This window comes from Juglans regia, chromosome 2 (genome assembly GCF_001411555.2).
Source record: "Juglans regia cultivar Chandler chromosome 2, Walnut 2.0, whole genome shotgun sequence".
Lineage (NCBI taxonomy): Eukaryota > Viridiplantae > Streptophyta > Magnoliopsida > Fagales > Juglandaceae > Juglans > Juglans regia.
In genome coordinates this window covers 31,380,149-31,405,383 of record NC_049902.1, presented here as the reverse complement: position 1 = coordinate 31,405,383, position 25,235 = coordinate 31,380,149, and the positions used below count along the sequence as shown (strand labels likewise).

The following is a 25,235-nucleotide window of genomic DNA, read 5'->3' as shown; positions in this document are numbered from 1 at the left end:
CAATTAGCATAGAATCAGCACCAGAATATCTACAAATGTTTGTTAACATACCTGGCTTACCTATCATATGGTTGGAAGCCCCGGTGTCCATTGTCCATTTTGTGTCTGCAATGGTATTGTCCAAAGTAAGAGCCGCGAGTGCTTGTGGAATTTCATCTTGTTGAGTGGGTTTCTTTGGCATCCACCAGCATATCTTAGCAATATGTCCCATCATCCCACAATATTGGCATTGTTGCTCATGGTATTTGTCCATCTCTGCAGGCGTCATTCCGCTCTCACCAGGTGGTGGAGGACGTCGTTGTGGATTTTCCGAAGAGGAGTTGTTGTTGTAGCTGTGGTTTAAGTCCCTTTACTGTTGTGCCTGAAAGCCACGTCCATTGGAGGTGAATTTTTGCGATGGTCCATGATAGCTTGAAGGGTTTGATTGTGAGCGTCGTTGTTGTTGTCTATAAAAAGCCATTTGATGAGTGAGGGAAGAAGCTGGGACATCTTTGTGATTAGAGAACAAGTTGTGCCTTTAATTGAAATTTTGGAGTTGAGAGACTAATTCAGAGTATGTCGGCCTGGGGGGCTTCAACATAGTTGTTGTGAAGATTTCATATTGAGGACCAAGACTTGTGAGGAGGCAAAAAACCTTTTCTTGGTCTGGAACAGGCTTCCTAATGGTTGCTAAATTTTCACAGAGACCTTTAAATTTGCTAATGTGTTCGGTAATTGTTGTGTGGTCTTCTTTGTGAAGATAGGTCACTTGTTATCGCAATGTAAACTCACGTTCTTGTGATTCTTGGGCATATGCATTTTTTAGGGCCTCCCAAACTGCATGAGCTGTGTCGAGACTAACGACGAGTCCAAGAGTTTTGTTAGAGAGTGTTCCAATGATCCACACTCGAAGGAGACGATCAGACTTTCGCCATGCTATGAAAGCATATGTTAATTGTGGAGTAGAATTTTCTGCAGTTTTTAAGTTGTTTTGATTTGGAGTTGTGAATTTGTTGGGAGCAGGATCTTCATTTGTGAGATGCCCGACCAAATCTTGGCTTTCTGCAAGAGCCAAGGCTTGCTCACGTCACAAGGGATAATTGTTTGGGGGTGAGTCAGAGAGTGATAAAATTGCCAACATTAAGTGATAAGGTAGTCATAGCTAAGGGAAGGAGCATAAGATAAGATGGGAAGAATGTCGGAGCTGTGACTGAAATGTTGCCTAGTGTTCACACTGGCTGTGATACCATAAAGAAAAATTGAGCCGAGAGAATTTGTTCTGAAAATATATCGGAAGTGTTTTTATTGAATTTCAACGTGAACACTTAGACTATACAAGTAAAGTATTTAAACACAATTACATTGACAAAATCCCATGAAATCTAGTTGGTTCTTGTTTGACAGCCGAAATTATCTCCATTTGTTACGTTGGATAGCTTGCTTGATAACAGAGGATCCTTGATAACAGTGAATCCCTCATTAGTAGAAGCTTGTTGGATCATCATGCTGATTTTCCCTTATTTGAAGGCTTGAGTGGATTATCATTTCGGTTTGAATTTGTTACCATTAGATCTCCAAGATCACTCAACTTCTCTCCACTGATTAAGGCTAGATTGTGAGAGTCTTCACCCTTTTTTCTCCAAGAATTTCAAGCATCCTTATCTCTCCATAGACTCTCACAGTTGTTAGACATGCCGAGCTGTGATATGTTGCTAATAGGAGGAAGATGAAAAGAAGAAAAAAAAAAAGAGAGAGAAGAGAAGAGGTAGGGGAGTGCGATGCATGGGGAAAAAGATGTAGGATTTTTCCATCAAAAGCACAAAATGACGCTGTATAGGGTAGGGAAAAAATTTCACCTCCAAGACTATCAAAACAACATCATTTTGGTGGAAGGGGCTGGGCTCCCAGCTGGCTCATGAGCTGGGTCTGTTTTCTTCCCTTCTCAAGCCTAGATTCGGCCCACAACAATTCAAGAAAAATAAATAATCCACAAACAACCACTTGGGCTCATATTTTCTCTTAAAGAAAAGCCTACATATACAAAGATAATTTGGGCTTCTTGGGCAGGGAGGTCATAGTTCATTACAGATGCTATTTAACTAAATATCGATAGAAACAATATCATTTGAGTCGGGATTTCCTGCTGGATTCTAAGCTCTTTTACTTTGGAAGTAGATGTCTTTGAGGCAGTCTCCCAATAACTTCCTGAATGTCTATCGTTCACAGGATTTCATTGGGACCATCGATGTGTATTTCTCTCAACCCATTGCTAAGAAACGAATATGAATGTTGTCTCCCTGCGTCATCATCCTCATCATTCTTATCGTTCGGAAAAAATCCATATTTTTTGAGCTCTTTTACCCTCCAGAACTCATCATAATGTTTTCTCCTATTATCTTCGAAACTTATGTCATGCTCAATCTTTACACTACCTGAGAAAAATTCCAACATAACTCAATGAGCCAGATGCTGAATTGAAAAAAAAAAAGGCTACAAAATGTATGAAAGTAGTAATTGGGCGAAAAAACCATACAGACAGTTATTTAATTAAGAGAAATTTAAGAACCCATTAATGCCAAGATGACATTTTCACAATTTTTTTAACTTATAATTTATACAGATAGTTCCTTGATTAAGAGAAATTTAAGAACCTTCATCTTGCTCCATGGCATCAGCCTCATCCTCAAATGATGTCCATCCTACAAAACCTGTAGAATGCCTTCGACTTGAAATTACTTCATTCAAAGCATTTCTTATAGCTTCAGCTTGTGCAGCATTACCACTGCTTCCAACAGAATACAATGAGCCTATGATAGCCAACATATACAGTTAGCAAAATGCTTTCGAATCAATCTTTTAATTGGAATTATTACAACAACATCTTGTTGAGATTGAGTTGTATAAGATATCATCTTACCGTCTTTATTAACCTTTGGGTGAAATGGTGTCTTGGGTTCATCAATCTTTTTCTTGACAGGTTTATTTGCCTCGATTTCAGCAAGCTTAGCTTCATCCCATCTTACAGGTCCCCTAATCCTAAAAAAATTTATATAAGCGCACATGATTAATCTAAACACTAAAGTCTAGAAGTCTTAAGATTATTTGCAGGACAGGGCTTCTGGGGGCTGATATGCTCAACCAGGCCAACATAAAAAATAATTTACTGACTTCAGAACACTCGTATATTCAAAGGTTAAGCAATACGCCATCTACTAGTAAGCAGATGAAGGGAAATGCATCTATAGAACTCTCTGTCTCTCCCTTTCTTTTGTTGTGTCATGTATGTGCGTGCATGCAAGACATACAAGATGCAAATACATCCATCCTATACATGAAAATCATCCGGTTGATTCCTTCCTCCTCAAATCTAACAAGTTTATACATCTTAGGCATGGATATGTAAAATCATAAAATTCAAGTGCCCCCATTGATTTAAAATTCAATTTTGCAGCCTCGATGATCATCCAAAGATTATCATGATCGATGCATAATCAAAACTGGCCAATGTGGCCATAGCATGCTTTCTTAAAATGAGCAAATGGTTTTATTCCTTTCTACCATTAGTCCCACATTCACGATGGTAGTGAAATCAAATTAGCCTACATCTGAGATCATATTTGCCCACAAAAGCTTATGTTTCCAGAACATACAACTAATAATTAAGCATCAAACCCTCAAAACCTTAATTTTAATGAACAAATGTTACTGATCCATAAATAAATATAAGAAGTTGATCAGAACAATAGAATTACTTCATGACTTCGTACTGGCTATAAGCGTCGCCTTATATGCCAAAAGGACTCCAAGAACTTGTCAGCTTGGCCTGTCTGCACCGGAAAGGATTCAGACAACTGCGGTTTGTGAGTTTCTTAGTATCTATGGAGATGAATGCTTCATCAGAGATATTTACCCATATCTTCATTGGCAACAATTTGGAATAAAACTGAAAGTAAAAGCCAACAACCACCAAAAAATCTATGGTTCAAATTAGAAATGCCATAACCAAGACGGGAATATCCAAATCAACAACATGAAAACGTCACATGCTGATGAGAAACCATCTCAATGTCCAAAGTAAAAGTTAGCAATAACAGAATTTGCAGATGAGAAAGAATACAAAAATTAACACAAAGATTGGACTGTTGCGACTAATCATTATAGCAGTGCAAAATACAACATCCGAATCACATCCCCAATACCTCAAGAAGCTCTGGACTAATAAATAAAAATGAGGTTTTAAACATCGTTCACTGTGTGTGTGTATATATATATATATATATATATATATCATTCAAAACTATACACGAGGAGAGGGAATCCTGGATTGAGAGAAATCTAATACCTTTAACCGAAAGAAAGAAAGAATAAGAAATTCGTACCTATTCCTTGTAATGGAGTGAACACTAGGAATTAACCGTCACATCAGTGAGTGCTTTAAGAACAACCTCTCTCTTTAGAGAAATGTTTTGGGTCCAGAATTCGTGACCCAAAAAGTATCCCGAATGAACTTTTTTTTTTTTTTTTACTTAGTGATTAAGAAAGTGTTTTTAATGATGTTGTGAATTTTTTTTATTTTTAAAAAAAATATTTATGATGATTAAAAAATACATGAAAAATAAAGAAAAATAAAAAAGTAAAATACACTGTTCGGTAGCCTAATTCGGGACATTTTTTCAGTTGCTCTAGCAGAACTCTTCTCTTTATACTGATTTTTACGTTAGAAATGATATTTTAAATCGTGAGTGTAAACATGGCATAATTATTTTTAAAAAAATTAATAAATATAAGATTCATATAAAAAATAAAAATTATTTTTTTAATAATAAATTATATATATATTTTAAAATAATTGTATGATATTTACACGTTTCACGACTGTATAAACCATCTCAATGTCCAAAGTAAAAGTCAGCAATAACAGAATTTGCAGATGAGAAAGAATACAAAAATTAATACAAAGATTGGACTGTTGCGACTGATCATTATAGCAGTGCAAAATACAACAGCCGAATCACATCCCCAATACCTCAAGAAGCTCTGGACTAATAAATAAAAATGGGGTTTTTAACATCGTTCATCGTGTATATATATATATATATATATATATATCATTCAAAACTATACACGAGGAGAGGGAACCCTGGATTGAGAGAAATCTAATACCTTTAACGGAAAGAAAGAAAGAATAAGAAACTCGTACCTATTCCTTATAATGGAGTGAACACTAGGGATCAACCGTCACATCAGTGAGTGCTTTAAGAACAACCTCTCTCTTTAGAGAAATGCTTTGGGTCTTGAATTCGTGACCCAAAAAGTATCCCGAATGATTTTTTTTTTTTTACTTAGTGATTAAGAAAATGTTTTTTGATGATGTTGTAAATTTTTTTTTTATTTTTTTAAAAAATATTTATGATGATTAAAAAATACATGAAAAATAAAGAAAAATAAAAAAGTAAAATACACTGTTCGGTAGCCTAATTCGGGACATTTTTTCGGTTACTCTAGCAGAACTCTTCTCTTTATACTGATTTTTACGTTAGAAATGATATTTTAAATCGTGAGTGTAAACTTGACATAATTATTTTTAAAAAAATTAATAAATATAAGATTCATATAAAAAATAAAAATTAATTTTTTAATAATAAATCATATATATATATTTAAAATAATTGTATGATATTTATACGTTTCATGACTGTATAAACCATCTCAATGTCCAAAGTAAAAGTCAGCAATAACATAATTTGCAGATGAGAAAGAATACAAAAATTAACACAAAGATTGGACTGTTGCGACTGACCATTATAGAAGTGCAAAATACAACAGCCGAATCACAGCCCCAATACCTCAAGAAGCTCTGGACTAATAAATAAAAATGGGATTTTAAACATCGTTCATCGTGTATATATATATATATCATTCAAAACTATACGCGAGGAGAGGGAATCCTGGATTGAGAGAAATCTAATACCTTTAACCGAAAGAAAGAAAGAATACGAAATTCGTACCTACTCCTTGTAATGGAGTGAACACAAGGGATCAACCGTCACGTCAGTGAGTGCTCTAAGAACAACCTTTCTCTTTATACTGATTTTTACGTTAGAAATAATATTTTAAATCGTGAGTGTAAACGTGGCATAATTATTTAAAAAAAAGTTAATAAATATAAGATTCATGTAAAAAATAAAAATTAATTTTTTAATAATAAATTATATATATTTTAAAAATAATTATATGATATTTACATATTTCATGACTGTATATAATATTATTTTTTTATTTTAAAGTTGATGATAAACTAATGAAAGCAAGTCTATAAGTGCACTGGCAGTCATATACCAGTGCTATCTAAAATTTGCTTAAAATATAGAAAAATTGGACCGCATCGAAATAGCCAAATATAAGCCATCTTAATTACGAGTTAGAGTAGTTGTCCGTATATGTAAGTAAATAATAACTTGGCCATCTAAAATTTTTACGCTATTTTTTTCTCTAATTTTGGTCAAGTCACACCGTAACATTTTCACTCCACCTCTACACATAATTTATAGGTTTTTATATATTTTTATTTCTAGGCTATTGGATATAAGCATGAAGCTGATTTTGTACCTATTTTGATACTTTGTGTTTGAGAATAAAGTTAATTTAAGTTGATGTGCAGATTTTATATATTTTGATATATAGGTTATTGGAAAATATGAAAATGAAGATAAAAAAGAATTTAACAAAACAAATAAAAGAATACGCATTTAGAAAGTAAAAAATAAAAATAAAAAATATTATTAATATAGAATAAGATGACTAATCTAATACGGGTATAATATCATAAAAAAAGCCTCCAGATTTGAGTTTTGCTAGAAGCTTCGTCCTCATTTTTCATCTCATTTCCTCTTTTCTTAATTTATTTTTCTTCCTTTAAGGTTGAAAAAGTCAGATCTACAATTTTTTGACAACTCTAGAGAGACATGCATAGTACAAGAAGACTCCCAGGCCGCAAATTTTTCGATAGATAGTGGCGGTTTTGCAGAAACTATCGTGTGTGGTCCTCACGCGCCACTCTTTCTGATAGCTCTTCTCGCCACACATGCCGGATCACCTAAATCGCTACCACTAGATCTTTCAGATCTAAATTTTACGGTTGAAAAGAGATAAACTTGCTGCCTTTATGCGCCGTCAAAGTATACCAGAATTGGTCCAAACTGTAATCCATCATTTTTTGTTCTTGTTTTCCTTATTATATAGTGAAAATAAAAAGGAGTTTGTCTCTTAGTTGGTTTGTCCGTAGAGGTTGAGTCATTCATTTCTATGAAATGAGATGTTGTGTCTCTATTTAGACAGAGTGCTCTCTCTTAGATGTTGGTCTGTAGAGAGTATTAGAAGCAGTGAAGTCTAGACCAGTCTAGTAGTGTATTGATGGAGCTCCAAATAGTTAATATGGAGATATCTCCGAAAGTATCGGTCATGGATGTATGCTTCTCTTGATAAATGAATGAATGATGACATTTCCCTTAACAAAAATATAATAATAATAATAATAATAATAATAATAATTACAATATTTACTTGAAGATTGTAATAAAACTGAAATGAAATATTATTTTTTGTCTTGTATTTTGTCATCTTTATCGTATTTACTAATATGCCATATTTTAAAGTGATTATATATATATATATTTTGAAGAGAAAAGTGATTATATATTTATGTGATTGATATATAAAATTATTTAAAATATATTAAATCAGCTAATGAGAATCATAAAATGCGAAATTGAAATTTATAGTATTGTGCCTCCAACACGGGACAAGCGCCGGCACAGCTCGAAACGACGACGTAACACTTGATCTATTTGTGGTTGAGTTTGCAATACAAAGTACAAACCGATATAACCATCCCCTCTAAGCAGTCATCTTCTCATACGAGCTCTGCTCTGCAAGAAGGCCACGGGGAACATCGTTTGAGCTACCAACGACATTGAAAGTATGCTTCTCACTTCGCCTCTTTCTATCTATCTTTTGGTTGTTCCAAGTGTGAGAATCTTAGTTCTTAAGACAAATATTTTAGTCCTACTTTGTTATCTGGTTTCGCTTGTCCATTTTGTGGGTATAGAACATTGACGGCTTGAGTTATTTTTCTTGGGTTTCCAAAGAAATAAAAACTTGGCCTTATTAATAACGCGTTTCAGTTTCTATCTAGTTCATTCCTCTAACTAACCACACACTTCCATCATTTGGCACGACCGTTGTTTGACAAAGTGCCTCAACCAGTGGGTAATGGGTTTTGTTTGGCTTCAAGTGATTAAAGAATCAGGAATCTCAGTGTTCGATTATGTTGTATAAGAAATACTGAGATAAAAGACTAATGATATCGAATAAGAATTATACAGCATCATCAAACAAAACTTTTAGTTTAGAAGCAACTTCTAAACTTTTAGTGCCCTTATAATGAATGGCTGATACATGAAAATGTTGTTAGGAAAGAACGTAAATGATTGGAAGGTTTCAGTTGATATATTTATCTGTGGAAAATATTTTATTATCTTCTCTAGCTGTTCTATATTCTGCAATTTCACTGTTGAACTTGAAAAACCAGAATATTGAGTTTTTAGCGCCCATTCCTTGATGATTTTTATTTGTTTAGTTGGTTTGCTCATTTACCACACTGTGATAACTTTAAGTATATTTTTATGAGCATATGGGTTGCAGATAAGTGGAATAGCTAGTTCTGGGATGCATAGGAACTAGATGATATTTGTTTTGTTGCATCATGGTTTATTATCTTAAAATTGTAGCTTGAGCTTGAGCAGCCTGGGGTTTTCTTGTGCTGCCGGAATAAGCTATTGCAAAGAAGTTAAATGCTTACTGATTAAAAAATCTTTACAGAGGATGCCAACATTAACCTCAACGCGGTTGCTTCTTCTTGTTGGTGAGTCGTCACCTTTCAAGAAGCTATCACATGTGTCTAGGACAGCTTGGGTGCACAGAAGCATACGTTTTTTTAGTAGGGTTGAGCGGGACCGTGGGCTCCTCACTCTTGCAAGCCTTGGGCACAAGAGTGAATTTGAAGCAACAGACAAGAACAAAGCAAATAAATATAAGCAGTTGAGTTCTCCTATTGAAGGTCCCAAGAGTAAACTCAATGCAGCTGGAAGTAATGAAATAAAGGCAGTTGAGAGAAAAAAATTGCTTGAAATAGAGTCAGCTCCATTTGCGGCGAAATCTTTTTCTGAGCTTGGCCTCCCGCCTTTATTAATAGAGAGGTTAGAGGGTGAAGGCTTTACAGTTCCAACTGATGTACAGTCTGCAGCGATTCCTACCATACTAAAGAGTCACGATGTTGTGATTCAGTCTTACACTGGTTCGGGAAAAACATTGGCTTATCTTCTTCCTATACTCTCTGAAGTAGTCCCTCTTATGAAGAAATCTTCTGATGATGATGGGAAATCTGCAAAGAAAATGGAGATAGAAGCAGTAATTGTGGCTCCCTCCAGGGAGCTGGGCATGCAAATAGTAAGGGAGGTTGAGAAGATTTTGGGACCTGCAGACAAAAGGGTGGTTCAGCAGCTTGTAGGGGGTGCAAACCGATCAAGGCAGGAAGAAGCTCTCAAGAAAAACAAGCCAGCCATTGTTGTCGGTACACCTGGTCGGATCGCTGAGATTAGTGCATCTGGAAAGCTTCACACTCATGGATGTCGTTTCTTGGTCTTAGATGAAGTGGATGAGCTACTTTCATTTAATTTCCGAGAGGACATGCACCGGATACTAGAACATGTAGGTAGGAGATCAGGTGCAGACCCTCGTGGAGCAAAAAGCACACTTGCCCAACGGTCTGAACGCCAGACCATCATGGTGTCTGCAACAGTGCCATTTTCAGTAATAAGGGCAGCCAGGAGCTGGGGTCATGATCCACTCCTTGTCCAAGCCAAAAAAGTCACCACACTTGAATCCCTCCCTCCGTCAGGACCCATTAAATTGTCAGGGCCCATGTCCACTTCAGGTTCAAACTCAAATGCGCAGCCTCAGCCAGCGGTAGAGAGCCTACCCCCCTCTTTAAAACACTACCATTGTGTCACAAAGTTACAACACAAGGTTGATACATTGCGAAGATGTGTACATGCACTTGATGCCAAGTCTGTTATAGCTTTCATGAACCACACAAAGCAGCTGAAGGATGCCGTCTTCAAGCTAGAGGCTCGTGGGATGAAAGCTGCAGAACTTCATGGTGATCTTGGGAAGCTTGCTAGATCAACAACTTTAAAAAAATTCAAGAATGGGGAGTTGAGAATTCTTGTGACAAATGAGCTATCGGCCAGGGGTTTGGATGTGGCAGAATGTGATCTTGTGGTTAATCTGGACTTACCCACAGACTCAATTCATTATGCACATCGAGCTGGCCGGACAGGTCGGCTTGGTAGGAAAGGTACTGTGCTAACCATATGTGAAGAGCGAGAAGTTTTTGTCTTGAAGAAGCTGCAGAAGCAGCTTGGCATTCCCATTGCAGCTTGTGAGTTCACAGAGGGCAAGCTTGTTATAACTGAAGTGAAAACTCTAGCTGTAAGTTGACTCATTTTACATCATCAGCTTACTATATTCCTGAATCAACATAGATAAATTTTCTATGGCCTTTTTTTCCTTGCTTCTGTCCGGATATATTAGAGGTATGTTCTATGGGCTAGTCCATTCGTGCATCAGTTGCTGATTGCAAGGTAATCCACTAAACAGGGACGCTCCACATAAATGACAATTTTGTGCAGAACTTGAAGTTCTTACTGGGAAAAGAAATACAAACCACCCCCACCAAAAGAATTATCCATGCTTTTGCCTAATAAGTAGGGAAGTTGCTTGAGGAGTTTGCTTATGAATGCAATGTCTTACATGAGTAACCCGAAGCATCATCAGACAATTCTCTTACAAAGCATGTAAGCTGACAAGAAAGTACAAGTGGCAATGGCTAGGAAAGTTTCAAAATTAATGAATTGATGATGGTTGCTTTCCAGAGTGATGCAGCTTTGCTCAATCTGGCGTGTGGCCCTTATTGCTACTAAAATGATGACATGAGGAGGTAACCCACGAACAGGTAGATGCTACCAATGAAGCATCCTTCGGGAGAGATATTTTATTACAAAAAGAAGAATATATAAGTTATTGAAGAAACAAAGTCAGCAAAATGGGCGTGATCACTCAACTTGGTTTTGCCAGTTGATTATCAATTCAATTGATTTAGGCCACATGTAAGATTAGAAGATATTAATCACTAGCTCAAAATCTGGCCCCCAGTGCACAACTTTAGGCTGAAATCGTTTCTATTTAACAATTCCACTCGTCAATCCAGAAAACAATGTATAATGGCTTTTTGCGGGTTGGAGTAAACCAAATGATGCTTATTGGAATTGGGTGTTGGACAAGACTACTGGCTACCACTGGAGAAATATAGGCCGTTGATCAACAGTAAATAACTAACACATCTCTATCTTCTTTCATTTCATTCCTTTGGCTCTTTTATCTCGTAAAGACTCCTTAAGCTTGCTTCTGCTGAATTTGGGGACTCCTATAGTCTAAATTTGACTTATTTATAGAGAGAGCTTGGGTTCTTGTAGTAGTTAGTAGTAGGGATGTGAATGGCAATGTTAGCAAGCCGATCCCCTTGTTGTAATGGTTAATGGTCATTCCTCCAACCAGCGGATTGTCTTTTTGTCGATGGCTGAGGAGACCCACTTGATCTAAGAGGAAGACAGGTAGTGGAAAGCAAAATTTCATGTCAACCTTCTTCAGCCAGCTTATGTCCTCTTCTTATTTCAAAGTAAAAAATAAAAATAAAAAATCTGATTACTGATCTTTTTTTTTTTTGTTCGATGACAAAAAATGCTGATGCCAAAGCTACGGCTTATCCTTTCTCGCCTCGAAACCGGCACGGCCCTATCAACTTTGTCGTGCAATTTGCATATACTTTCTTTGGATGCTTTCAAGTTTGAAGAGACAAAATTCCCACAATAACACTGCAAAAGATAAAGAGGCTTCGTTTTACGATTTGCTTCATTACCGAGAAGCTTATTTTTGGGTGTGAAATACTGAAATTCACCCTCCACTGTCAGCAACCTGTAGCCACTGGAGCTGACAACCAAAAACGCATGCTGATTCATGTCGTAATCACAACGGCAAAACTCGGTGCAGACTCCAGAGTCTAAGCACAACTAGCGGCAGGTTTTGAATCTTTCATCTGAAATTATTTGGGTCATTCGGATCCGTGTTAAGGAACTTAAAGAGTTGGGGAAGATTATCAAAGATCATCAGATATCAATTTCATTAAACCACTTTGACATTCATATCTGTTTGCTTAAGTGAGAGTTTATCCCAACGATGACAGAATTACCCATATTATACAGTAATTTGAACGGAACATTTTTTTGTAATAAATTGCAAGTTGCATACTTATGTAACATGGTATTTCAATTATCTTAAACTTAAATTATCAAACTTGACATTTAATAGAAAAATTGGATGACGTGGCTAAACAGAAGCAAAACTCTTGCTTCAAAAATTACATATGTTATATAGATTACTTTAACAAATTTATTTTCCTAGATGGCTAGGCAGATAGCTCAAAAAATGTGGAATGTGATCCGGTAAAATGTGATGTGATAACAAAGGGTTTGTACAACTCGTACATTACGCACCATATCATGGCTTGGACTGGTATCCCCATGGATTGGTGCTTGCCCATTTCCATTGGTCCCTGCACATCTCCTGAATACCATATTTCGCCCTGAAAAAAGCACCAAAGTAGCTGAAAGAACTATCATTGCCAAGAGACATACAAACATTACCAGACATTTATCAGCAATATAATCATGGCCATAGGATAGTGAGTAGTAGTACAATCAAGTAAGTTAAGAGGATCCATCTCATAGACAAAGTTGTAGCATCAGGGACATGAAAGAATGTCGCCAATGTAATGCAACTTAAAATGCATAAAAAAGCATAAAATAACCGCATACTTCCATCCAAGTTCTTTCTCTGCTTTCTCTGTAGAAGCATAAACAGCAGTAGCATCTCCTGGCCTCCTTGGGCATAGCTTAATGGGGATTTTCTAAAACACATAATTATAAGAAAAAATTAGCATTTTTCCAATATTTACAAGAGAGAAGGGGGAGGGGGAGTCACCTTGCCAGAAGCTTTCTCAAATGCAGCAACCATTTCAAGCACAGATGTGCCACAGCCCGTCCCCAAGTTGTAGGCCGTGCAACCTAGAAGAGTAATCTGTTAATTCACTTTTGCCTTACCCAAATGCTAAAGCACGATTGTTGTAGAAACCCCAAGATGATGTATTGGCTCAAAAACATGGAAATTGTTGAATGTACAACAAACAATTAACAGGTGGCAGCAAATTCATCAACATCTAAATGCGTATGATGAAAAATGATAACCTATATTCTCTGTTGTGAAAAGCTTCCAAAGAGCAGCAATGTGACCATCTGCCAAGTCCATGACATGGATGTAATCTCGGATCTGTTTATCAGAAGCACAATTGCTACTTTGTAAGCAAAAGAGAAAGTCATTTCAATTAAAGTTTTGCGATGACAGAAAGTCAAATATTAGTACGAGGCTTACAAATGATTCTAAGTGGAATACACAACTACATATGGTCTACATCAAACAGGTGCATCAGAAATCTTATCCAATCCTACTCAAGATTCTTTACTGGAAAAAGAACATACCGCACTACCATCCTTTGTTGGATAATCATGACCATATACGTTAAGCTCAGGCAATCTCCCAACAGCTACTTGCTGTATGTACGGCATGAGATTGTTTGGGATACCCTTTGGATCTTCACCAATTCTACCACTCTCATGAGCCCCAACAGGATTGAAGTACCTAAGTAGTATAATTCTCCAATCTGGCTCTGCCAACTGAATATCTCGAGCAATTTCCTCAGAGAAAAGCTAGAAAGATAAAATAAATACAATGTTGGGGAAAAAAGAAAAAGCACTCCTCTGAACACAAGAAAACCCATGGGTGGTATAGAAAGAATTGCCAAAGAAAACTTATTGAGGAAAAAATATTTATACCTTGGTCCTTCCATATGGATTCATAGCTTGCAACTTGAAATCCTCAACACAAGGTATTTTTTCAGGTTGACCATAAACAGTTGCAGATGATGAGAAAACCATCTACTTCCCCACATGAAAATATTACTTTTGTCAGTAGGGGTAGAACATAACAAAAGTGACGAAATCCATACAAAAAGGTGCACACGCTGAGATTACATTTCTGTATTCAAGTTCAACAGCAGGAGATGAATGCTATATCTACTCAGGACAGGAAAAAGAATCGGACACTGAACATTACAAGCTTCAGAATTTAGTGGTTAGATATCTTATTCACTTCCGGATATCTGCTATTCCTATTTGCCATCATATAACTCACAGGTGCTAGATTCTAAAACAAGACAAATAAGCTCAAGAAATTAAATCAGAGGTGCACCTTTTTGCAATTGTATTTCGCCATCACCTCGTAAAGATTGATAGTACCAACTAGATTGTTATCGAAATAGCGGCGAGGATGTGCAACACTCTCCCCAACAGCTTTTAGGCCAGCAAAATGGATCACAGCATCAAATCTGTCTCAAATTAGGCAAAAATGGCATCACAAAAGAACGCTCTGAAAAAGTCACAAATTCTTTTTCCTTGAAAAGGTTTTCAGGAAAAGAAAAAAAAAAGGATTTTAAAAGATCCACAAGTATCTTCTTTGGAGATCTTTTACATTAAATCTCCAGAACAAGAAAGTGAATAAAATTGAAAATCTTAGAACTGCTGGCAAAACCGAAGATCACCCTGCAATTGGTATAATCGTGTTGAAATATATTAAAACTAGAAAAAGGCGTCTCAGATTAATTAACAGACCGTGTTTGAGAAAAGAGCTTCTCCAAGTCGTCCTTGTTCCGAAGATCACCCTGCAACCAAACCAACACATAGTACGATGAAATCAAGCCAAAACCCCAAACTTAGTTTAATTGCCAATAAACTGCTAGGAGAATGGATGAAAATACGAATGCCCCCATTCATTCGACTCTAATAAAATTTAATTGAGTTCTATCACTTGCCCTCAGTAAACCTTAATCGAGTTCTCTTACTAGAAAATAAAAAATGAGCATTACCAGTAATTTTGTTTATTCTTTAACTCATTTTCTCGAAAGCCAAAACACAACAGATTATAGAGACTCAAAGGGTAAAAAAAGAAAGAGGGAAATCTGATACCAGATGGAATTGGAGTTTCTGAGAAAGTTCGGGCCCCACCAAGTCCCGGATCCTATCAACGGCGACCGTAACAGAATTGTCAAGATTGTCAAGGATGGAAACCGTAAACTCCTCCTTGAGTAGCTGGACGACGGTGTGAGAGCCGATGAACCCGGCCCCGCCGGTCACAAGAATCTTCCGCTCCGACGATACCATCTCAAACCAAAACACAGCAAAATAGAATAATCTATCGAGAAAAAGCAGCAGAGAGAGAGAGAGAGAGAGCAGAAGCGCGTATGAGCGGGGATTGAGCGAATCGAGTGTGTGTGTCAGTAATAGGGATAAAAAGCAAAGACAGTGAGGCAGAGAGAGAGAGACACAGAAAGCAACAGTGTGTTTGTTTTGGCGCGCTTTCCATTCGGTACCGTTTTGATGGTTATAGAGTCAAATCATGCGACTCCGACACCCTCAACCTCAAAAGTCTTGGAATGATATATAAAGGAAAATGCTACATGGAGTTTCCGCTGGATCTGTAGTATTTATTTATTTATTTTTTTAGTTTTTTTTATTTATATAGATATTTTTAATAATTTTAAATATTTTAAAAAATAAAATAAAAATTATAATATTATTGAAAAATATTTTTTTAATCACAAAATAGAATAAAAAATAATATTTATTCTACTTTATGATTAAGGAAATATTTTTTAATAATTTTTTCTTTTTTACTTTCTGATTAAGAAAATATTTTTTAATGATATTTTAAATTTATTTTATTTTCTAAAAATATTTAAAAGTGTAAAAAAACCTATATAAAAAATAAATTAAAAAAATACATATAGAAAAGTATATGCTAAGCCCAACGGGAGCCCCCAACGGGGCTGTAGCATGTCTATTTTAAATATTTAAAAAATCATAATATTATTAAAAAATACTTTCTTAATCACGAAGTAAAATAAAAAATTATAAAAAATATTTTTTATAATTTTTTATTTTACTTCGTGATTAAGAAAGTATTTTTTAATATATATTTTTTTACTTTCTAATTAAGAAAATATTTTTTTAATAATATTTTAAATTTATTTTATTTTTTTAAAATATTAAAAGATCTATATAAAAAATTATTTAAACAAAACACATTAAATAATACTACAGCTCCTAGCGGGAGCTCCAAACGGGCATGCTCAAATATAAATAATACACATTAAACGATTATTATTTTAATCGTTTATATATTTAATTTTTTTATTTATTAATTAAAGAAATGATTATTAATATATTGATATATATTTTTTATTTTTTAAAAATATTTAAATATATTTAAAATAATAAAAAAATAAAAAGTAAAATTTATACTAATGGGCACAGCCAGCGGTGCCAGCACTGCTCAAATATAAAATCACTAAAAATATTATTAATTTATAATTAAAAATAATAAAACTTAAAATAAATAATAATAATTCATCGCGAGTCATTTATTTTTATTTATTTTTATAATTTATTAAATCTTAATTGTCAAACTTGTAAAGCTACGGGCTAAATAAAGAACCTTCCATGGGGCACATTCTTCAAAAATTACATCTATTTCCATGAAAATATCATGAGATGGTATAGGAACGAACTTCTTGAGTTATTAACAGTGTTCTTTTCTTCCTGAGGTCTCTGGTTTTAGAATTATGAGCTGCAATAGAGAGAATAAATACAAACAAGATGAAATTCATGGGCAGTCAATTCAGAAAAATCCTTTGTATTTAAGATGATAGGAATAAAACTATAAAAGGAAGAGTAATGCTATTCTTCATTCCAATACTTGCCGTCCCCAATGATACTAGGTGAATTTCAAGTGGTGCCTGACTGCATATGAACATGATTGACTTACATCCCATACATCAGATAAATAATGCAAAATACAAAACATGTAGTAGCACCATGTGATGCAAGGACAGTTGTCATGAGAGGACTGCTTTGCTGGATGAAGTAAAGACTACAGATGCCATCACCAAATATGCATTCTAAGAAGAATATGGATCACCCACTTTGCTTTCTTACAGAATAGCATATATCATCAAGCATCATATATACAAGCTCTAGTCAACTTCAGAATAATGTTCAGAATAAAGAGCACCAACTACCATATTTCACCATGATTCCTCTAAACTAACCTTCTCCGTTTGGAAAATCTACATCTTACAGCATTCAAGTCAATTTAGCTTACCTTTGATTGGATATGAAGTCCATTTTCCTCGCAAGATTACTAGTTATCAGAAATGGATCTTATCCACTCAAGGAATAGCATAGAGCATACACACGATAGAAAATACCTGCCAAGAAAAGGAATCCAATTCAGTCATAGTATAACTCTAATGAATTAATCATATGGGGCATATAAATATTATGTACCAGAAGTTAGGATTATCAACTTGAAACACAGATTTCCATTTCATACATTTCAAATCTCTGAAAAGTGTTGGTTTGTCCGCCACAAAAATGCAGGACTGTTAAGAAGGCAAAAGGCACCAATTCGAGATCCTATAAGCATAACACAGCCATCTATACTGCTTAAGCAAGCCTAATAGAATGTAAGTTGATCAGACTGGTGCTGTATACAAAGAATCAAATTGAGAAATTTGTTAGCAACCTTATCTTCATTACTCGATCATTTCAAGGTATCAACATTGTATCTGCACAAATATTGGCATTTGGATATACAGTTGTAGATACTGATTTACCACATCTAACATAGACTGAATCCTCTTTTAAGTCTCCCATCTTTCGAGAGGGATAAAACAACTGAAGTTTCAGGTCTATGAAAGAAAGAGAGGAAACTACACTTCAGGTTTAGGAAGTCTGTGTTATCGACATCTTGTCTGTCACAAATAGATGAGACAGTACACTCAGGTGTGCAGATCACATTTAAAAAAATGTCAACAGCAACATCAGGAATGTTGGCTTTACCAGCCTTTGGGGAATTCTTTTTTCCTTATTATAGAAGTATTATTAAAGGTCATTGCCGAGTTCCTTAGTACAGATTCTGCTACTACCATACACATAAGTTGGAGTAGAATAGCAAAACGGGGTTGTTGGATGCCTTACATGATCATCGAAATTTGGAAATCCACTTTGTTCCACAGCATTGATTATATCATTCAGAAAAGGTAGATCAGAAGGCGAGTAAACGTGACCTGTATCCACCATATTTAGCGAAACCCTATGGACTTTGTTTTTCTTGCAAACTTGACTCGTGTCCTCAAAGAAGTTGTACACAGATTGTCAGATGCTTTGCCCATCATAACACCTGAGGCATAATCCCCTAACCTTCTAGGAAATTCAAGAATTTGCAAGCGACGGGAAGGACTTCAACAGAATTACATATTGGATTATTGTAAGCAGATGCATCCAAGGGAAAATCCAAACGGGCTAACAAGGGCTTGTGTGCTTTATCATGGTTAGCATCGTCCATGCAAGATGTAGTGGTCATGACAGCTGCAGCAGCACCTGTTCCATCAAACTGTGTCCCATTTAGTGGATTTCTTGGTTCAGTTTCCCCTCTTTGTGAAATCTTGCAGGTAAGATTCTGCCATTGAACAAATCTCTCTTCCATAAGCATTACCAAGAACCAAATATGCAGAACAAAAAAGTCAACACCTGCCACTTTGTGATTAAGAGAGAGAGAACATTTCATCGAGACCCTGTCTCTCTATGTTAACCTCCATGCATTCAAGATTTGTTTTAGAACTGAGGAAATTGGAATATGTAGGTATGATTTCCAGACTGCAGAAATCATGAAAAAACATTTGCGAATATATCTATGTTTGCAGTTTCCAGGCTGCAAAATAGGTTCCCTAGCTAGAGCACTACGGCATTTACCTCTCTCGGCAGATATATACATATAGGTTCCCTAAAAATATTTGCGAAGTGATCAACATCCTCCAGTTTCCTGACTGCAAAAGAGGTTCCCTAAATATTTGCCAATATTTCTACTTTTGCACAGAGAGAGAGAGAGAGAGAGAGAGAGAGAGAGAGAGAGCTTAGAACAATATGTTGGGAGTTATGTTGGGAGTAAGTGCACTCATCAAACATGTTAGACTCCAGTAAGTACACAATGGGGGTACTTACACGAGTAAAAAATGGGGCTTATTTTCTTCGTAAACTTTTAGCAATGTATAAACAGGAAAACTTTGCATTACAGTTCCTCCTATTAATATAATCACTGATTTAATATTCTTCAAGCTTGTTTTACAAATCCTATATGGCTACCTGGAGCTTCTGGCAGTGAATATTGAACAAGAAAATAGAAATTTCAAAACAATTTTAGGAGACTCAGCTCTTTTTTTGTCCAGCTTCTTCTACTCGAACGTCTTGTTGGGTCAGTCTGCCTGCCTTCTTCAATAACAGAACACTTCGTAGAAGATACAAACCCGACCAATTTCACCCATAAATAGAGGGCATTGATGACCAATAATGAAAATTAACTCAAAATAAGATCATGGATTAGTCAAATTATCTGCCTTCCACTCAGAAAGCATTGTAAAGGGAACTATAGTTAGAGAAAGGGAGGGGGGAGACATACCTTACAACAGATCTACACAGAACAGGGGTATCAGAATTGCCATCAGACAACGAAGCACACGAAGCGACTGTAATTTCGTTTGCTGAATCCACAGAAATTCCTCCTCCTCCTTCTTAACCTCTGCCACACTACCATGATCCTTATCCTGAATCAGCTACCCAGCCACACTCGCAGAATTAAGAAGGATCTTGAACATCAAACAAACGAAAAATCCATTAGCATATACGGAATATGAAAATAGATTATCAAGAAAACCAACTTAACCCTGAAGAACACACATTAATCGAAAACGCAAACCAGATTTCATGAACATTACGTCCGCTTCCTGGAAAAACCGAGGAACCGAAACCAAGAATAAATCGAAGTTGCTAAAATTTACATTTGCTTCTGTTCCAACTATAAAATTTACGTCTGCTTTTCAAGTTTGATATGATTTGAATTTGAATTTTTATAGTTTTTTAAGGGTAAAATTTTAAATTTGATATAAATGAAAGGTCCTATGTGTGTCTTTGGTCATATCAGTGGAGTGTGAGTCCAAACAAGACATTCCATTTTAATAAATAATAATGATAATGATTTATATAGAATTTAATTTAATGGAGTATATTTCTATAATATTTAAATTTTAAATAAAATAAATTTTAGTATTTTTAACAAGTGATGCCATACCATTAGTTGGTTGTTAAATAAATTATAATCTAATTATATGAATGTCATTATTTATATTAAGATTATAACATCTAAGATTGAGTATAAAAGGGTATGAATATGATTACACATTACCAAGCTAGCAAGAAAAATTCTACCCATATATAATGATTTTAAAAGATTTCGATTATAGAAATTAAGTAGTGTGTTTAAAATAAATAAGACTAATAATAGACGAGCTTATAATGTTTTTTCTTTATATTTTATTCTATTAGTCGATTGTAATAGATTTCAATGTCACGACACACAAACATTCATCATGTGTTTCTTGTTGCTCTTGTACATATTCTATGTACTTGAAACACCATCATGTTAAAGTTCAACCGGGATTTCTTGCATGTTCGAATATTATTATGTTAACTCATCAAATATTGTTAATGGTTCCTTTGGTCACTTGATGGTGATTGGTGCCTACCTCTCACCTGTCTCAAGTATGGCTCATAGGCATTAACTTTAAGGGTCGAATCCGGCCCATTCCCTTCAAAAAAATCATAAATCACATAGAATTTCAAGTCAGTCGACAATCAATACAAATAATATGAAATAATATAACTTGTCATTTTAATTTTTATTATTTTCTCATCATCGTGTCATGATTAAAAATTATTCATTATATTTTATTTATAAACTTATAATCTAATATCGCATTATAAGATAATGAGAGAATAATAATAAATAAATAAATAATAATAAATAAATTTTTTCTATTACACGAGGTTGGACCGACTGGCGGCCACATGAGTAGTAGTTAACCTGATGAACACGGCTTCTATATGCATGTCTCGATCGAAATTTATGTCAACCTCACTATTTTCTTGGCTTTATCCACATTATGAATCAGCTGGCGAGTAGCCCGCCTCTACCTTTAGTTCAAAAAAGTGTGCACTTGCAATTATGTACATCAAGCCAAAAGCTGCCTGTAAATCCTCTATATAAACCGCTCCAGTACTCCCAAATGGACCAAACCACTATCCAACACACAAAGTTTAGCTATATTGGGTAAAATGATGAGGTCCTTGGCCAACCTCTTGCTGTCCATCCCTGTACTCCTTCTATTCAGCCTCTTCTTCATCTCCTCTCTGCATGCAGCCACCTTCGAGATCCGCAATGAATGTCCTTACACTGTTTGGGCAGCAGCCAGCCCCGGCGGTGGCCGCCGCCTAGACCGGGGGCAAACCTGGACCCTCAACGTGGCTGCTGGCACTGCCATGGCTCGTATATGGGGTAGAACCAATTGCAACTTTGATGCTAGTGGTCGTGGCCATTGCCAAACTGGGGACTGTGGTGTCCTAGAATGCAAAGGCTGGGGTGTCCCTCCTAACACCCTAGCTGAATACGCCCTAAACCAGTTTGGTAACATGGATTTCATTGACATCTCTCTGGTGGATGGGTTCAATATCCCCATGGACTTTAGCCCAACCACGGGCAGGTGTCGTGGAATCACGTGCACTGCTGACATTAACGGGCAGTGCCCCGGAGAATTGAGGACACCAGGTGGGTGCAATAATCCCTGCACGGTTTTCAAGACCAATGAATATTGTTGCACAAATGGGTATGGCAGCTGTGGACCCACAAATTTCTCAAAGTTCTTCAAGTCTAGGTGCCCGGATGCTTATAGTTACCCTCAGGATGACCCTACAAGCACATTTACATGCCCTGGTGGGACTAATTATAAGGTTGTTTTTTGCCCAAAAAGGTCCCCACGTTTCCCTCTGGAGATGGTTGGAGGTATGAGTGAAGAATAAGAAGAGAGAGAGTCTGGGTTCATGAGTGAGTTTTTCAAGCTTTTGAGAGCTCAATAGATTGATGAAAATAAGGTGATCTGAGAGTTGGTATTAATGTAGTGGTTTTACTTTTGTTTGCTTGTTTCTGCTGAGCTGTATATCAGAAAAATAATTGAAATAAAGAGCTGGTTTTTATCAGATAAGATCTTCATTTGCTCATGACTTTGATGAAGAGTACAAGTACTGCAACTTCTTTTCCCCAAAACAATAAAGGACATCAACTAGTCATATATAACTCTCATTTTCCCCAACTCATGATTCCATAACTCTCATTTTTGTTCCACAGCAAATCAAAGAGGACTTCTTTCTTTGAGTCTCGTAATTAGGGCCATAATCGAGCCGAACTGAGTATTTGGTGAGCTGAGTTCGGCTCGATTCAAAATACTCGAGCTCGACTGGATAAGTTAAATTTTTAACTTGAACTCGAGTTCGAATTGTTTATTTTTTGAATAAGATTTAATAATTAATAAATTAAATAAATAAAAAAAATATAATATTAGATTTATACAACTAATAAGTAGAACCTCTATTAAATTATAAAGTTTTAATAAATTTATAAATAATTTATCTAACTAGTTGATATTTATCCAATAACAATATATTATATGTCTACATATATTATTAATACATATACTTAATATGATAGCATATATCTATTTCATATATGATTCCCACATACTAGTATATTAAATTATTAAATTTTATCGAATAATTATTATACAAATTATAAAATATACTTATGAAGTATATTCACTATATAGACATAAGTAATTAGATTACATATTATATATTTAATTATAAAAATAGTATGCTTATATTATTAGCTAATACATATATATGTATATATATCGGTGTATGTATATATTTATCAATATATGAATGAGTTTTAATTGAGTCGAGCTAACGAGTTGACTCGAGCATAAATAAGCGGACCTTAACAAGCTTTACCGAATCGAGTCGAGTCGAGTTTTGTCGAGTATGTGTGATTTATAAATTGAGGGGTATCTGCTTTCACGAACGAACTTTTTTTTTTCACGAATTGAGTTTGATTCAAGTTTAACTGAGCAGGCTATCGAACTTACAACCCCTACTTGTAATGTCAAGTGAACATCTTTCTCCAAAATGACATGCATGCAGCTCGATCGGCCCGGCTGGTATTCTATATTGGAAAAAGTCTCTCAAGTGCCCACTGCCATACTGCTTTTACTCTTTATCATTTTGTGCTGATAATGATTGACATTTTCCAATACTTTTCTAGCTGATGGATGGCACACCGCACATGGATTAATAAGGTTAAGACGGATATCCTTCTTGGATGCCAATCTTTACCAAACTTTTGGATTATTTTCATAAAGTTTGGGGACACCTGTGCTATCAGAGGAGACATGCGTATAATTTCATTGGTCAACTTCTATAAAGCCTATTAATACTATGCAATGAATCGGATTTTTTTTTGGTGTTGAAGAGGACAACGTTGAAACGGACATGCATTTCTCTTCCACGTACCCTTTAAAAAAAAAAAAAAAAAAAAGCCTAGCCAGCCTTGAGCCTACATTATTATGGAATTCTTTTTATTTCTTGGGCTAGGGCTGTTTGCCGACCCGATTCAACCCAGAAAATACATTTTCTAAATACATTTTCCGGTCCGACCAGAATTAGGATTGTTCCGTTCGGCCGTTTAACTGTTTGGCCGATTACCCGACCCGAAAGCAGTTTCGGTTGAAACGAGTATGACGATTTTTTTTTTTTTTTTTTTTTTTTTTTTTTTTTTTTTTATTTTTATTTAAAAAAAAAAATGTGAATAGATGACGGTCTTTCGTCAACCCAAATAGAGATCTTGGTGGGTTCTCTGAATGTGTGTTCCTTGATCGGATCGCTAGCCTTAGGTAAGTCCTTAGATTGTATTGGCAGGCACTACACCATTGTCTTAGCAGCAGCAGCCACGTTCCTTATAGGCGCAATTCTGGTGGCCCTCGCACCATCATTCCCATTCCTCATGGCCGGACGGGTAGTTGCCGGCATAGAAGTCGGCTACAATGTTTTGAATACCGTACCGGACGTCGTACCGATCAAGGCACTGGAACGAAATATTTCGGTACCGGTACCGTTTCGAGATAGCATTTCGGGATAACGTTTCGAAATAATTGATATATAAATAAATTATATATATAAATATATATAAATTATATTCTAAAATAATAGTCTATATATAAATACATATATATAAAAATTATAAATAGTCTAGTCTGAATTAGGGGTTAAAAAATAAATTTGTAGTTTGAAAAAACGAAAAAAAAAAAACCCAGTCCGAAATATCGGCCGGTACCAGCCGAAATATAGGCCGGTACAGGCCGAAATTTAGTCCGGTACGGCCGGTACGGCCGATATTTTAGCCGGTACGGGACAGATATAGTACTTGTACCGGCCAGACGGCCGAAACGAAAAATTTCGGCCGTACCGGCCGGTACGGTACGAAATTTAAAACACTGGTCGGCTACTCGCTCATGATTGCTCCTCTGTACGTGGCTGAGCTCTCCCTAGCACTCACACGATGCTTTCTCACCTCCTTCCCTGAAGTCTTCATCAATGTTGGAATCCTTCTCGGTTACATTTCCAACTACACCTTATCTAGCTTCCCCAGTACATGAATTGGAGACTTATATGCTCGGGCTTGCAGCTTTTTCAGCCATTGCCGTTGCAGAGGGTGTCCTGGCAATGCCAGAGTCACCAAGGTGGCTGGTCATGAAAGGCTGTTTAGGCGAAGTAAAGCAGGTTTTGATTAAAATATCGAAAACTAAAGAGGAAGCTGAATTCAGACTTGCAGACATGCAGACATGGTGAAAGCTGCTTCTTTCTCTGGCCATGTTTCTACTTCTTCGTCTTCAAGCAATTGGCATGGGCAAGGTGTTTGGAAAGAACTTCTGTTAACTCCATCTCGGCCCATCCGTCGGATTCTCATAA

The 25,235-nt window shown here is 35.9% G+C and overlaps 4 protein-coding genes across 17 annotated transcripts; 2 read left to right on the top strand and 2 right to left on the bottom strand.

The window, feature by feature from the left end:
- Positions 1-1,962: 1,962 nt before the first annotated feature.
- On the bottom strand, positions 1,963-5,856 carry LOC108984413 (protein phosphatase inhibitor 2-like). Of its 6 annotated transcripts, none has more exons than XM_018956362.1 (5): positions 5,826-5,856; positions 3,732-3,806; positions 2,897-3,015; positions 2,631-2,786; positions 1,963-2,411 (listed from the first exon to the last, which is right to left on the bottom strand). In XM_018956362.1, exons 2-5 carry the CDS (start codon positions 3,734-3,736, stop codon positions 2,200-2,202), a joined length of 492 nt encoding a protein of 163 aa, XP_018811907.1. In that variant the 5' UTR covers positions 3,737-3,806; positions 5,826-5,856; the 3' UTR covers positions 1,963-2,199. The 6 variants fall into 6 exon arrangements, with proteins under 6 accessions (XP_018811907.1, XP_035541956.1, XP_018811908.1 ...); XM_035686063.1 differs by having other exon boundaries at positions 3,732-3,830; positions 5,826-5,841; XM_018956363.2 differs by lacking the exon at positions 5,826-5,856 and adding an exon at positions 4,179-4,235.
- Positions 5,857-7,845: 1,989 nt separating this feature from the next.
- Positions 7,846-10,616, top strand: LOC108984434 (DEAD-box ATP-dependent RNA helicase 47, mitochondrial). Its single transcript, XM_018956394.2, has 2 exons — positions 7,846-7,957; positions 8,860-10,616. Exon 2 carries the CDS (start codon positions 8,863-8,865, stop codon positions 10,537-10,539), a length of 1,677 nt encoding a protein of 558 aa, XP_018811939.1. The 5' UTR covers positions 7,846-7,957; positions 8,860-8,862; the 3' UTR covers positions 10,540-10,616.
- A 1,226-nt stretch (positions 10,617-11,842) lies between these two features.
- Positions 11,843-20,204, bottom strand: LOC108984435 (bifunctional UDP-glucose 4-epimerase and UDP-xylose 4-epimerase 1-like). Of its 9 annotated transcripts, XM_035687621.1 has the most exons (15): positions 20,061-20,204; positions 19,783-19,969; positions 18,306-19,611; positions 17,659-17,811; positions 17,428-17,533; positions 15,234-15,459; positions 14,880-14,929; positions 14,461-14,596; positions 14,046-14,147; positions 13,692-13,919; positions 13,401-13,482; positions 13,138-13,220; positions 12,972-13,063; positions 12,651-12,739; positions 11,843-12,193 (listed from the first exon to the last, which is right to left on the bottom strand). In XM_035687621.1, exons 5-14 carry the CDS (start codon positions 17,448-17,450, stop codon positions 12,655-12,657), a joined length of 1,107 nt encoding a protein of 368 aa, XP_035543514.1. In that variant the 5' UTR covers positions 17,451-17,533; positions 17,659-17,811; positions 18,306-19,611; positions 19,783-19,969; positions 20,061-20,204; the 3' UTR covers positions 11,843-12,193; positions 12,651-12,654. The 9 variants fall into 9 exon arrangements, with proteins under 9 accessions (XP_035543514.1, XP_035543515.1, XP_035543508.1 ...); XM_035687622.1 differs by lacking the exon at positions 11,843-12,193 and having other exon boundaries at positions 12,487-12,739; positions 14,488-14,596; XM_035687615.1 differs by lacking the exon at positions 11,843-12,193 and having other exon boundaries at positions 12,487-12,739; positions 20,061-20,203.
- Positions 20,205-21,426: 1,222 nt separating this feature from the next.
- Positions 21,427-22,417, top strand: LOC108984421 (thaumatin-like protein 1). The gene has a single exon (XM_018956375.2). The coding sequence runs from the start codon at positions 21,495-21,497 to the stop codon at positions 22,233-22,235; it is 741 nt and encodes a 246-aa protein (XP_018811920.1). The 5' UTR covers positions 21,427-21,494; the 3' UTR covers positions 22,236-22,417.
- The last annotated feature ends 2,818 nt before the right edge of the window (positions 22,418-25,235 follow it).